Below are 14,099 nucleotides of genomic sequence, written 5' to 3' on the forward strand. Positions count from 1 at the left end.
AATGTATAATACTATTTTTGTGTCTTTAAAATTTATAAAGAAATCGTTGAATGCATTTGAAAAGAAGTCATTAATAGCCTTTATTTCTATTTTTAGATTTCTTGATCGATTTTATAAATATTTTTAATTAAAACTTTGATGACAAAAATATTATGAAATCCATCAAGAAATCTAAAAGAAAACAAAGGCTACTAATGACTTAATTTCCGATTCATTCAAGGTTTCCTTTATCATTTAGATTACTTGTTTTTAAATGTTTTAACTAAAATGAAATTAAATTAGATAATATATTAAATACGGATGAGCGTATAATATTAATTTTATATTTTTAAAAATTAATGAGATGTTATTATTTTATTGGTGCTTTAGTTTTTAAGATCATCCTAATATAAATTATTCTCTAAAAATAAATATAATATATCGTCAATTAAGTCTTAGCTTGATTGGCATGGGCATTGTTGTCAATGCAGAAAGACATAGGTTCAAGTGCGTTAAAGCGCATTATCCTCCTATTTAATTGTCGGGGAGGGACTATGTGTAGTTCGATGTATTGTGTCAAAAAAAGTAAATATAATCAAAACCTATAATGAAATTGTTAAAAATATATGATATATCTATCTAGATCACATTGTCTCTAATTTATTGTTATTTGAATGTATTTATATACTTTCGGTTGATGAAATATAAATTTATCTATTACTTTTTCTTAAATTTAAATAAAATCTTGACTTTAAATTAAAAATTAAGATCACCAAATCCTTGGTTTGCATGTTTTGTGCTTTGCATGGGATTCTATGCACTCTTGTGCTTTTGTCTAGTAAGTTTGTAAAGAAAAGAGGGAGAGAATTTTCATTGCAGCACAAGGTTCCTGACCCATATATTCTTCTGTTTAATGCTGTTTGGACGAAAATTTTAAAGTTTTTTAAAATGTTATCAATTCACAATTTTAACAATTATAATTATTTTGTTTGGATAAATAACTGTTTTATGAAAAAAATAAGTTATTAGATTTTTATGAATTAAAGAATAATGATATTAAAAATGATTTTTAAAGTTTTAGTAATTATCTGAAATAAAATTATAAGAAAATTTAGAAAACCACTTGTGTGAAATATAAAAATGGAAATTGAACTCCTAATTTTTTTTCTTAGAAATTACTTATATCCGATCTACACGTTAATACAAGTGAAATCTGTCCAAACACACCCATAAACTTTACCTTTAAAACAAACAAGCACTTAAACTTCACAAGCACACACACGTCTATATATAATGGAACATGGAAATAAAATAGATAAATTGGAAAAGAGAAGAATCAAGGCAGCCAACCCCAAATGTTGTAAAGCAAGAATAAGATCTTTAAATTTATAATATGTCCATTCTACACTTCTTTGTGCTTGAGATGTATATAACCTCTTGAATTTTTCTAAGAGACTATACAAAAATATTTCCCTAAATCTACACTTAACTAATATTTTGTGGCTCTACTTCTAAATACATGTATTGTCACAACGAATCGCCTTTTCCTTGGCAAAAACCACTAAAAGATGAGGGGAACGAACAAGGTATAAGGCCTATATTATGGGATTCTTCATCTACCCTAATTAACTAAGATTTTGAGATTGAACCATGTTTACAATGTCGATGGCAGCACCAATCCAAGGCAAACAAGTGTAAAAATTTTGGGCATTCAAGAGAAAACCCCTTGCCCTATTCCACAAATCGACCCCATCATTTTCATCAATTTTACTGTGAACTGATCTTTTGGGCCATCTCAGTAAGCTGATATAGGTTTCAAGATCATGAACACAAGAGGGGTTTTGGACATTGAAGAAATCTAGGGCTAGTTCAACTCCAACATGAGCATAACAAGAACAACTCCATGGCAACTCATATCTTCCTCCCAAAACCCTTAAGTTTTCATTGAAGAAAACACCAGGAAGCTTTGTAATGGGATCATTGACATTCGCTATTCTCAACACTTTGACTCCCAGTTCCTCACATCTTTGCTTGAAACTCGAGTTCCCAACTCTAGGTCCCCCAAAGGAGAAGACAGTGATTGGTATTTGGTCTTGGTGATTGGTATCCGTTCTATTCAACCCAAGTTCAGCTATATCATAAGCTAAAAGAAGAGCCAAAGCACTCCCCATACTATGACCAGCCAAAGTTATACTCAATTCCTCACCTTTATACTTGTTTACTAGCCTGGAAACCTCAGATAAGAGCTGTTGTCGACAACTTTCAAGCCCGAACTTGCTATCAGCTTCTTCAGACGTGTATAAGCTCAAAAACCCAGACTCCACTTTCACTTGGGGCCTCGGGTTGTGCGGGTCGAGCCGTGCAGGCGTGAGTGAGCTCATGAAATTAGCAACCCATTCATGGTTGGTAACCGTGCCTCGAAAGGTTATCAGCAAATCCCTTCTCCCAATCCTTTTCACAGCTTCATCCGATGAAACGGCGACATATCCGATCCAACGACCGCAAGTAGCCCCGTTTTGGATGGGGATATTGACATCGGGTGTAGCGTAAATGTATTTGCTCACTTCATAGCCTGAATTTTCCATCCCAACCTCCTTCAACATATTCTTTTTCCCGTACTTGCAGTTCAAGTACCTCTTGGAGCTTGAATCCAGATTAAAGGCCTTGTAACAGGCTGCCACGAACTCTCCGTATCGGATAATTTCTTTTCTAAGAAGAGGGTCCAATGGTTCCAATAGGTTTTCCCAGTTATTTGAACCTTGAACTTCTCTCCACAAGTGAGACAAGGTATAACTAGTGGCTGGTTTTGCTGTACTCGTCGCCATAAGAGCTGCTGGTTTTACTGCAACTGCACAGCTCCTAGTGATGACCGATTGTCTTGATGAAGAAACCCCAGTTTTATTAGGGAATGAAACTTGCCCAAATGAATGTGATTGAGTTTTATTGTCCCCTGGAAAGGTTACATTGTTTAGGTTTAAGCTTGCCATCAACACTTTGGACGCCATTTCAGAGAGTGAAAGAGAGAGAGAGACACGGAGACTGAGGAGATCAAAAGAAGTCTCGATTTGTTTGAATATAAAATAGGAAGGAATTCAATATATATATATATGAAGGATAAGAGAGCTTAAGAAGTGACAAAGGCATTTCTCTCATGGTGAAATTGAGGAAAAAAATGATAAAAAAAATAAATGAAAAGAAAAGAAAAAGCACGTTTGTCGTTTGGACGAGGTGTTTGACTGAAATAAATAATAGTAATCACTGAAAAGGACAATTTATAATTTAATTGGTCGGTTGGGTTTCTGGGGCTTTGTTTTTTTTTTTTTTTTTTTTGAGATAAGGGCTTAATTTGTTACGGCTGGTCAATCCCTTTTATTTTTATTTTTACACTTACAAATGTATAAAATATAGTTTGAAATGAATATGTTTACGTACTTATGTTTATAAAAATTATTCCGAATTTTAATTAAATCTATTTTTTATTTTTTATTTATATACGAAGGAAAAAATTGTTCATCTAAGTTATAGTTTCGTGAGAAAGTACTTGCGTGGTTAAGTTTAGGGTTCACATTAAATTGAGTAAAAAATTCGAGTTAATTGACTTGAAGAATTTTATTTTATCATTCTGACTCAATATTAATTTTTTCAAATCGAGTAGAGTGAAATTGTTCGAGTTGAAATAAAAAAAATTAAACATGCCAAATTAAAATCTTGTTACAATATAACTAATTCCATGTTGGGGTATATAAATTTGAAAACTTGTTCAGAGCAAAATAATAAAAAATTTCTTTAGTATGATAAACTTGAATAATTAATTAACTTATTAAGGTCCCAAAATTATTATCTTAGAAAATTTTTAATATTTTTAACTTTCTTTATATATATATATTAGAAATTTTTAGAAATTTTTATAATTTTTTAAAAAATATAAAATTTGAAATTTTTATAAATATTTTGAATTATTTTGTAATTTTTGTTGAGAGAGTGACCAATTTGCTCATTTTCAAGCTTGATAGGGACCAAAAGGGTATTTACACCAATATGTTATTTGAATTATTCAAATTGTAAAATTCAACTCGATTTGAACTCAAAACTCAAATTACTTATTCGTGCTGACTTGAATAATTTGAATAACTCGATTCAATTAACTTGAAATTCAATTTTTTTAATCGAAATGAGTTTTGATCACCAGAGGCGATTTTAGGGGGGCTGGCATGGGCCCCAACCCCCCATAAAATAAAAATTTACTATTTAGGCCCTCTAATTTTTTTTTACATTTTAAATTAGTAAAGGTAAAATTGTCCTTTGAACCCCTAAAATTATAAAAATTCGATTTAATCCTTTAAAATTTATAAAGATATAGATTATAAAAAATTAAAATTTTATTCGGCCCCTTAAAAAGTTGTTTTGGCTATGCCCCTGTTGATCAACCCTAATTAGGATATGCTTCAAACATTACCTCCTCCTCTTTATATAAAAATAAATAAAGATAAAATGGGCTTCAGCCTAAAATATTATTTAATAATTAAAAATATTTAATTATAAAAATTTTACTACTTGTCATATTTTTAGTCGATAATAGATATGTTTTTCCTTCCGAAGAAGAGATCTAGGTATATTTTAAATTTTAGGGTTTTTTACTAAAATATTACAAAAAAATAAAAAAAATACTAAAATAATATACAAAAAAAAGATCATTTACCAAAATAATACAAAAAAAAGAGCTGAATGGAGGGCCTGCCACAGTCGGCACCAATGGTGCCGTGGCAGAGGCGGCACCAACATGTTCGTATTTCAGCCTTTTGTTCGTATTTATTTCCCGATTTTATTACTTTTAAAAAATATATTATTTTTTAGTTTTATTATTTTACATTATTTTAGTACATTATGTTTGAAATGTATTCATTTAGTGTGTTTTTTATTGAAATTTAAAAAAAAAAACCCTTATTTCGTCCCTTTGTTCGTATTTTTTTCCTCAGATTTTATTACTTTAAAAAAAATATACTATTTTCTAGTTTTATTATTTTGCATTATTTTAGTACATTATGTTTGAATGTATTCTTTTAGTGTGGTTTTTATTGAAAGTAATAAAATCCGGTAAAAAATACGAATAAAGGGCCGAAATAAGGGGTTTTTTTAATTTATTTAAAAACACACTAAATGAATACATTTCAAACATAGTGTACTAAAATAATGTAAAATAATAAAATTAGAAAATAGTATGTTTTTTAAAGTAATAAAATCCAGGGAAAAAATATGAACAAAGGGCCGAAATAAGGGTTTTTTTTTAAATTTATTTAAAAACACAGTAAATTAATACATTTCAAACACAATGTACTAAAATAATGTAAAATAATAAAATTAGAAAATAGTATATTTTTTAAAAGTAATAAATCCAAGGAAAAAAATATGAACAAAGGGCCGAAATAAGGGTTTTTTTTAAATTTATTTAAAAAACACAGTAAATTAATACATTTCAAACATAATGTACTAAAATAATGTAAAATAATAAAATACGAAAATAATATATTTTTATTGAAAGTAATAAAATCCGGGAAAAAATACGAACAAATGGCCGAAATAAGGGTTTTTTTTAATTTTAATAAAAAAACACACTAAATGAATACATTTCAAACATAATGTACTAAAATAATGTAAAATAATAAAACTAGAAAATAGTATATTTTTTAAAGTAATAAAATCCGGGGAAATAAATACAAACAAATGGCCGAAATAAGAGTTTTTTTTAATTTCAATAAAAAACATACTAAATGAATACATTTCAAACATAATGTACTAAAATAATGTAAAAAAATAAAACTAGAAAATAGTATTTTTTTTTAAAGTAATAAAATCCAGGGAAAAAATATGAACAAAGGGCTGAAATACGAACATGTTGGTGCCGCCTTTGCCACAGGCACCATTGGTGCCGCCTGTGGCAGGCCCTCCATTCAACTGTTTTTTTTTGTATTATTTTGGTAAATAATCTTTTTTGTATATTATTTTGGTATTTTTTATTTTTTTGTAATATTTTGGTAAAAAACCCTAAGTTTTACGAAATGAATTCACCAAGAGAATAAGAGTTTTTTTTTTGACGTAGCGTGTTAGTTGAAATGGTAAAAAAATAAAATAAAATCACCATCATAATATAAAAGAATATTTTAATACTTATTTATTGAATTGTAAATAATTAAAATTTTAATATATTATTTAAAGGAGAGTATTAGCTTAGTCATTTAATAACTATTAAGTTGGTTTATATATATAAACATATTCCACACTTGATATCTAACCAATATAGAACTAAGCTTTCCATTTTCCTCAACATAATTCACAAGTGGCTTACTTTGATCATCAATTTCCCATTCATCACTCAACCATTTTGAGCATAGGATATACTGTTGTAAAGGTATCATGGGGTAGAATATAAAACCATAATTTTATGATTCAAATCTCTACCTTTACCAATCGAAAATATGCCTCAAAGCTTCCAAAAATCTATTTTTTTTCCCAACATTTTCTTTAATAGACTTCAAATTTTTATAATGCTTTTTTTAAAAAAAATTATAATATATCTTTAATACATAAAATGTGAAATATAGAATTGTTTTTATGGTATACATACAATAATCTCGTGCAAAAAAAAAAAACTTAGTCTGATATATATTTACTCGTCTTTTCACTTCTTTAATAAATACAAAATCAATAAAGTATATACAAGTTAGAATTTTATTATAGCTAATGTCTTGCAGAACAATGGATAAGAGTGATAATAAATATTAGATTTATATGAGTAATTTTTTTAAATGTATATAAAGAGTAAGCTATCTCAACCTCTTGACACTAAAATAGTAGTTATGGTTGAACCCACTTGATAACATCAATTGTTAATACAAATCTCAATATGGGAAGAGCTGGAGATAGAAATATGGTAATGAGTAAGGAAGAGTCGAAGAAGTATAGGAGGAGAAAGAAAGTTACCAAGTGAGGAAGACAAAAAGTGAGAGAGTATGTGCTCGAGGTTACTAATGGGGCAAAAGATTCCTTTTCCATCGTATGAATAGTATTTATAAAAGATTCCCTTTGTTTGGTAGTGACATGGTAGGGTAGTTATCATTATGGAGTACGAGAGGAACATGCACGGTGGGACTCATTCTGTTACTCCTTTTGAAGGAGTATGAGGTTGTTATTCTTAAGTGGGCCCTAGTGGTCCTTAAAGAGGGTGTTCACACTGAAAAATGGGTGGCCAACCATGGTAAGCGGGAAGCTTGATGGAAGGGGAGGTTCCCTCTATCAACCGGCAATTTCATAACAGGTGGTTAATTCGGGAGGTTAAGTGATTAAGGATAGTGTGAGAAAAGGAGAACCGTCTTCAAGTGTCCACCTAGTACTTTTTGGGAGTGCCACATGTCCAGCTCCACTGGAGTTGTAACAATGCATTTAAAAAAAACTATATTTTATATGTAAAAATTTAATAATCATTACTCTTAATATAATAACATTAAAAGTGAATTCAATTAAATAAAATTTTAAAATAAAGAGATAATTTATTTAAAATCAATTTTATATTTAGCATATAAAAAATTATAACATAAAATTTAAACAAAAGTCATGATATAACTTAAAACATTTAAAAGACAATGTATAAATTAATAATTTATCCAAATTGTAAAGGAGTGAATATGACTATTTATTTATTTTTCCCGAATAGCATATATATATATAAGATTATAAAATTCCATTAGTATAAGTTTTTTCTTCCTTTAATTTCAATTTGGAAATTATTTGTTGTGGGTTTTTTTAGCTTTTTCCTTAAATCATTTAATTATTTAAATAAATAAAATCTATGGTCGGAAGAGGTGGATAATTAGGGGCAAAAAAAATAACAAGTGAAAAAGGAAAGCAAAAAGGTTTGGCCTTTAGCCGACAATTCAGCTGACGAAAAGGTTTATAAATAAATTTGATGTGAAGTACAAACATAACCCTTTCATGGGGTAACCTGGTTTGACGAACACTTTATGTTACGTCGTTCAACGCGGTGAGTGACTTTCACGTGGTATAAAATCTAGTTCGAATCAAATATAATCTGGAAAATTGACTTAAAAATAATATAACATGTCATAATTATGAAAATAACAAAATTTATATAATACAATTTTTTAAAATTATTTAACTAAGATCTTGAAAATATTAAATCTGATTTATTTTTTAAATTTTGTCTGATTTATAATAAAAAACAAAGGAAATATATTTTTTTATAAAAAAGTCTATAAAAGGATAAGCAGATAAGAACTACTTATAACTTAATGTTGGGTTTTTTTAATTATTTTTATTTTCTTTTAATATTATATTATCCTTTAAAAAGTTTAAATTTATTTAAAATAAATAAATTAAAATCATAAATTAAAATTTACATTTATTAAATAATCAAATTATAATTTATATTTAATTTTAAGTAATATTATAAATAAAATTTATAACTTAATTTCAATATTTAATTTTTTTAATTTTTCAAATAGCATCTAAATGTGATTGTAACATAAGAAAGTACACGAAGAATACATGAAAACATAAATTATGAATAATTTAGGTAGGTTGGTGAATGATGTAGGCTTTACTTTAGAACGAGGTAAATATCAAATTTATATATAAATTTTAGTTTAATATGTAATTTGATATATGAATTTTGATTTGGTACAATTATATACATAAAACTTGAATTGTGGTTAGACTTTTTTATGGGTCGAGCTACCCGTCTAGGCCCAAAGGCCCACTCAAATTTTGGGAAGGTTTGGGCAAAAATATTATGTCTAAAAAATGAGATTGGGCAAAAAAAATTATACCCGTTTAAAATATGGGCTGAGCCAGGCTTGAACATTCAAGGCTTGAGCACGACCCAACCTGACCCATTTTTTAAAGTTTATAATACTTTATGTTACATTATTTGTATATATTATGAAATTTATAACACAAAAAATAAATCTATATTAAATATATAATATTACTCTAATGTAAATATTAAAAAAATATTAAGAAGACTATATAAAAATTTAATAAATAAAAATATATAAAATTATTAAATATTAAATTAAAACAATATATTTTTAAAAAATATGAGCAGGCCTAAAATAATTTACAATTTTGGGACCCAAAATAATGTAACGGCCCAAAAGTTAATAGTGTCAGAAATTACAGTTTTGGGACTTAGTTTTCTCAAACCGAGTTCGTAAAAATTAAATAGGGATATTTACAGAGTTAGTATATAGATGGGTTGAAATTCGACTTAGTAATTTAGCAAAAATTGTGGTTAATTAGGTTCCAGGGATTAAATTGTAAAGTCCAATTGCTATATATTTTTAATTGGTATATGTCTTGGGGACTTAAATTGCAATTAACCAAAGGTCTAAAATAGCAATTAGACCATATTCAAATAAGATTTAGTGGACGACATGATGATATTATATTAAATAGGTCAAATTAAGGTTAATCATAGTTTAAGTATAATTAACTAAAATTAATCAAACATTAACCCGTGTATAAAATGTGAATTCGGTGGAAAGAAAGAGAAAAACAAAATCAACTTTCTTCTTCACCTAAACCGATCACCATTGTTGAACTAAGAAACCTTCAAAGATTGAAACATTCAGCCAAAAATTGGTAAGTTCATTTAGGTTATTTTCTTGTAATTTTTGTGGATTTGAGATCATGATAGCTTGATTTAGCTAGCCTATGTACCAATTTGTAAAATCGTTGAAGTTTTAGAAAGTTTCCATAGTTGAGAATTGAATTATTTAGGTGTTAAATTATTAGAAATTAAGCTTGATTGTTAGTTTCAAACATTAGGGACCAAATTGAATAAAATAAAAATTTTTTGAGAATTTTTGGTAGGGATAGAAAATAGAGGGCCCTTAATGGGTTTTGGTCAAATCAGATTTTAATTCAAGGCATTGAATTGAAAGTTATGCTTATCTCGGTTTTAAGGACTCAATTGAATAAATTGAAAAATATGTATGACTTAGAAATTGAATGTGATTTGATATGGAATTTGATATTGTGTTATTATTGAATTGTTATTCATAGCTAAAGATGAAGCAACACTGTTGAGAGAGAAAGGAAAGGCGAGAGCCGATGACAAGTGACACGAGCTTTTGATTTGTATTTTTATGTTTTGAAATCAATTTAATTATTACATATTCATGTTAAAGTGCATTATTTAGTAATGAGGTGAGTATATAATGATTTTATGAATTAAATTATGGTGATTGGCATGGTATATCGAGATAAAGAACTAAATTGAATAAATTAGAAAGTAACATGATTTAATTGATATGTGATATTTGGTATGAAATTGAGTTGAAAGGTGTTATATGTTGTATTGAAATGGTGAATTGAAAATGATGGAATGTGAATTGAACCATGTAATGAAATTTAAAATTAGTTACCCTATTAACTGTACGGGTTTATACTTCGATGTAGTTGATGATGCACTTACGTGCCAGTATATATTTCTTCGATTTAACTGATGATGCACTACATGTGCTAATATATTTACCTCAGTTTTTCTGGTGATGCACTTATGTGCTAGTATGATCGGTTTGGTTCATCCGATGATGCACCTTGTGTGCCAGTATAATTGCTTTGGCTTGCTTGATGATGCACTAAAGGTGCTAGTATATTTCCTTCGGTTCATTCAGTGATGCATTGCGGTGCTAGATTGAGATGCAAATTAATTAATTCATGTATCCGTATTGAAGTCTGAGTCAGGTTAATAGAGGTTATAAATGGTAAATATGATATATAATGTGGAAAATGAAATTGGTAATGTTATGGAATTGATTGTGTCGAAACCATTTTTTAAATTTGAAAAACGGATCGATTTTGAAAATGGAAATGGAGTCGCCACCGATCTTTTATTGTGGTGTAATCGGATCACCTTGAAAACAATTTTAGGTCTGTGAATTTTGAGAAAATAGGTTCGGGAGTCGGTTACGCACGAGGAAGGGTTAGCACCCTCGTGACGCCCAAAATTGGTACCGAATTGATTGTTTAATGTCTTAATGTCGAAATTTTGAAAAGATTTTAGAATACGGTCCTTTGAAAAGAAAATTTAAGTAAAATGAATTGGATGGTAAGGGTCACTTATTTCGAAGAAATAAATTGTCACATTCAGTAAGTTAGAGTGCAACATTTTAAATCCTCAAAATTAAATTTATCTCTCGTCTTTTAAAACCTATGCATTTTGAGAAGGATATCCGATTATCTCGGTCAAATGAGAAAATCAAAACCCAGTAAGTTAGGGTTCGATTTCACAAAATTCCTAAATATCGAACATTGCCTTTATTTTTAAAATCCTCGTCTCGAGAAAATAACATGTCATATCCAATGTGTTAGGACACAACGTGTCGAATTCCCGAGAATGGGTTTTTATTTGAAATTTGTATGTTTATTAAAAGGAATATTATGTCTCCTAGATCCCGAGGAAGATTGAAATCCAGTAAGTTAGGACACAATCTTTTCAAGGATCCCCAAATTCCGAGTATCGCGTTATTTTGAAAATTTTTGAGTAAAACGACTTTAATATTTAAATTGAATATAAACTTTTTGACGAATAAAACGAGATGGGATGACAATGTATATCGCGAAAGAAAAATTCGTAGGCCTAATATAAGCTAATGAGCAACAAAGAATCTATATGATACAAATAAACAATACAATGCACATAAAGGCAACCATCTTATATTATACATTATGCAACTACTAAAGTTCATATCTAAAAGCTAGTAAAACCTAAAAAGCAAGCAAATTAACACAAACGCAAATCCAACGTATAAGTTTTGAAATGACTAAAAAAAATGGCATGCAAGAAGGTAACATATAAATCAATAAAGTAACCATACGAAACCTTTAAAATAAATAATACATACAAAAATTTACCTATAGAATAAATTATATATAAATTGTATATATATAAAATAATATTCTATAAAATATCTTTATATGAAAATACAAAAAAAAAAGTATATATGCATATATACATATTTTAGAAATTATAAATATAAAAGATACATGTATGTATGTATATATATAGGAAAATAATAAAAGGTATATAGATATATATAGGCATATATTATAAAATAAAAATGCGTTTGTATGCATGCATAAATAAATTATAAAAATGTATGTACAAGCATAATGCATATATATATATAGAATAAAAAAAATAAACCTAAAGAGCAAAACTATTCAATATATTAACGAATAAATAAAAAGGGGAAATAAAACTAATGTAGCAATTAAACACATAAATCCTGATATTCAAAATCAAACATAGGAAACGGCACCGTTTGAACGCGGATCCATTTGAAATCGAGACCAAATGTGCAATACAAATTAAAAAATTAATGAAAATCAAATTTGAAACAACACAAAACGCAGAGGGGTTCATTGCGCAAATAGCCCATTCGGCTTTAAAACGCGCGGATCCTTCCCCGGGTCGGGTCAACACGCGGGTCTAGATCTTTAAACGGCACCATTTCGAAGTCATTGCACTGACTCCAAACATCGTCGTGTGAGTCCGCATTAAGAAGCCAAAACCTAAAATACTTTCATTTCCTAAAAACCTAAAGTGAATCAGATGAAGGTTGCGTCGTTCCACACCGAAGGCATACGAACGGTTTCTCAACCTAGCCTATACTCCGATGACGACAGAGAAGGCCAGGAATCCGTCATCAGGTAACCCCTCTTCCTTAAACCCCTCTTTTATATTTATATGTATGCTTATACGTGGTTAATAGCAAAACAAAAAAAGAAGAACAAACAAAAAAAGAACCCCAATCGAAAAAGGGAAAAAGAAAACCTTTCTTGTGTATTGATTTCATTTTTTTCTTGATACAGTATCCGTGTGTTACAGATTTTTGTAAAAATGACTTTTATAGGCGAAAGTAAAATGAAAATTACAAAAGATGTATTTTCTTTTTTCTTCTTTTCTTTTTTCTTTTCTTTTTTTGCTGCCGATTTCTGTTTTGTTGCGTTTGTTTGTCCTTCTTGCAGGTGCGACATACGGAAGGTGGACGTGGTACGTATGGAGGTGTGCGCGAGGGCAAAGGCTTAGAGCGTACGGAGGCCAGCTGGAGGAGACGCACGTGCGCGGAGGCGCAGCACGCACGGAAGAGGCCCTGGGTTCGACGGCGCTGGAAGCTATTTGGTGCTAAGGTTTCTAGTTGTGTTGGGCTGCGTTAGGCCATGATAGTTGGGTTAGACTAGTGATTGGGCTGGAGGGTTAGGTCTTTGTAAATGGACTATTTTAGACTTTGGTTTTTATTTTCTATTAGTTTTATTTATGTCTGATTTGGGCTCGGGCAAATTGGGCCTATTACAGCTGCCCCTCTTTGCTCGTTGTCGTGTAACGAGAATAGAGCAAAGACTAAAGAGGACCAATTTTGCCCGGTCATGCTTGGACTTTGGTGCTTTTCTTCTTCGAGTTGCCTCATTCCATCCTACTGCATCTTCAGAGGTATTGGAATTGGTGCTTCGATCCACTTCACCGCAACGTCGGAGAGATATGATTTGTAACTCGTAACTTTAATCTGTTTAACTGCAACCATAGGGAGATAAGATTTGCTTCTTCAGTCTGCCCCACTGTGACTTCAGGGGGACAGGACCTGATGCGATCCACTCTACTGTAACTTCATAGAGATAAGAGCTTTTTAATCCACTCCACTGTAATCTCAAGGAGATAGGATTACCGGCTTCAATCTGCTTCCCTACACTTGAAGATAAGGTTCGTCATATTCGATCAGCTCCGCTAGTGCTTAGGGAGATAAGATCTGTAGTTTCCAACCTATTCCACTACCGGCCAGGGATATAGGACTTGTAATCTTCGATCTGCTTCACTGTTGACGCAGGAGGGCAAGATCTGCTATCTTTAACCAGCTCCACTGTAACTGATGGAGGCAAGGCCTTGTTTTCGATCTGCTTCGCTGTTAACACAGGAAGGCAACATCTGCTATCTTTAACCAACTCCACTGTAACCGATGGAGGCAAGGCTTTGTTTTTGATCTGTTTCGCTGTTAACGCAGGAAGGCAAGATCTGCTATCTTTAACCAGCTCCACTACAACCGATG

General features: G+C 30.1%; 1 protein-coding gene across 1 annotated transcript; it reads right to left on the minus strand.

Annotated features, from left to right (window-relative positions):
* Positions 1 to 1,360: 1,360 nt before the first annotated feature.
* LOC107916017 (galactolipase DONGLE, chloroplastic) lies at positions 1,361 to 3,031 on the minus strand. Its single transcript, XM_016845185.2, has one exon. It carries the CDS (start codon positions 2,982 to 2,984, stop codon positions 1,605 to 1,607), a length of 1,380 nt encoding a protein of 459 aa, XP_016700674.1. The 5' UTR covers positions 2,985 to 3,031; the 3' UTR covers positions 1,361 to 1,604.
* Between the last annotated feature and the right edge of the window lie 11,068 nt (positions 3,032 to 14,099).

This window comes from Gossypium hirsutum, chromosome D10, assembly GCF_007990345.1.
Source record: "Gossypium hirsutum isolate 1008001.06 chromosome D10, Gossypium_hirsutum_v2.1, whole genome shotgun sequence".
NCBI lineage: Eukaryota > Viridiplantae > Streptophyta > Magnoliopsida > Malvales > Malvaceae > Gossypium > Gossypium hirsutum.

What these genes read in the sequence shown, in the direction of transcription:
- LOC107916017 (XM_016845185.2), bottom strand. Translation starts at nt 2,984, where the DNA reads ATGGCGTCCAAAGTGTTGATGGCAAGCTTAAACCTAAACAATGTAACC.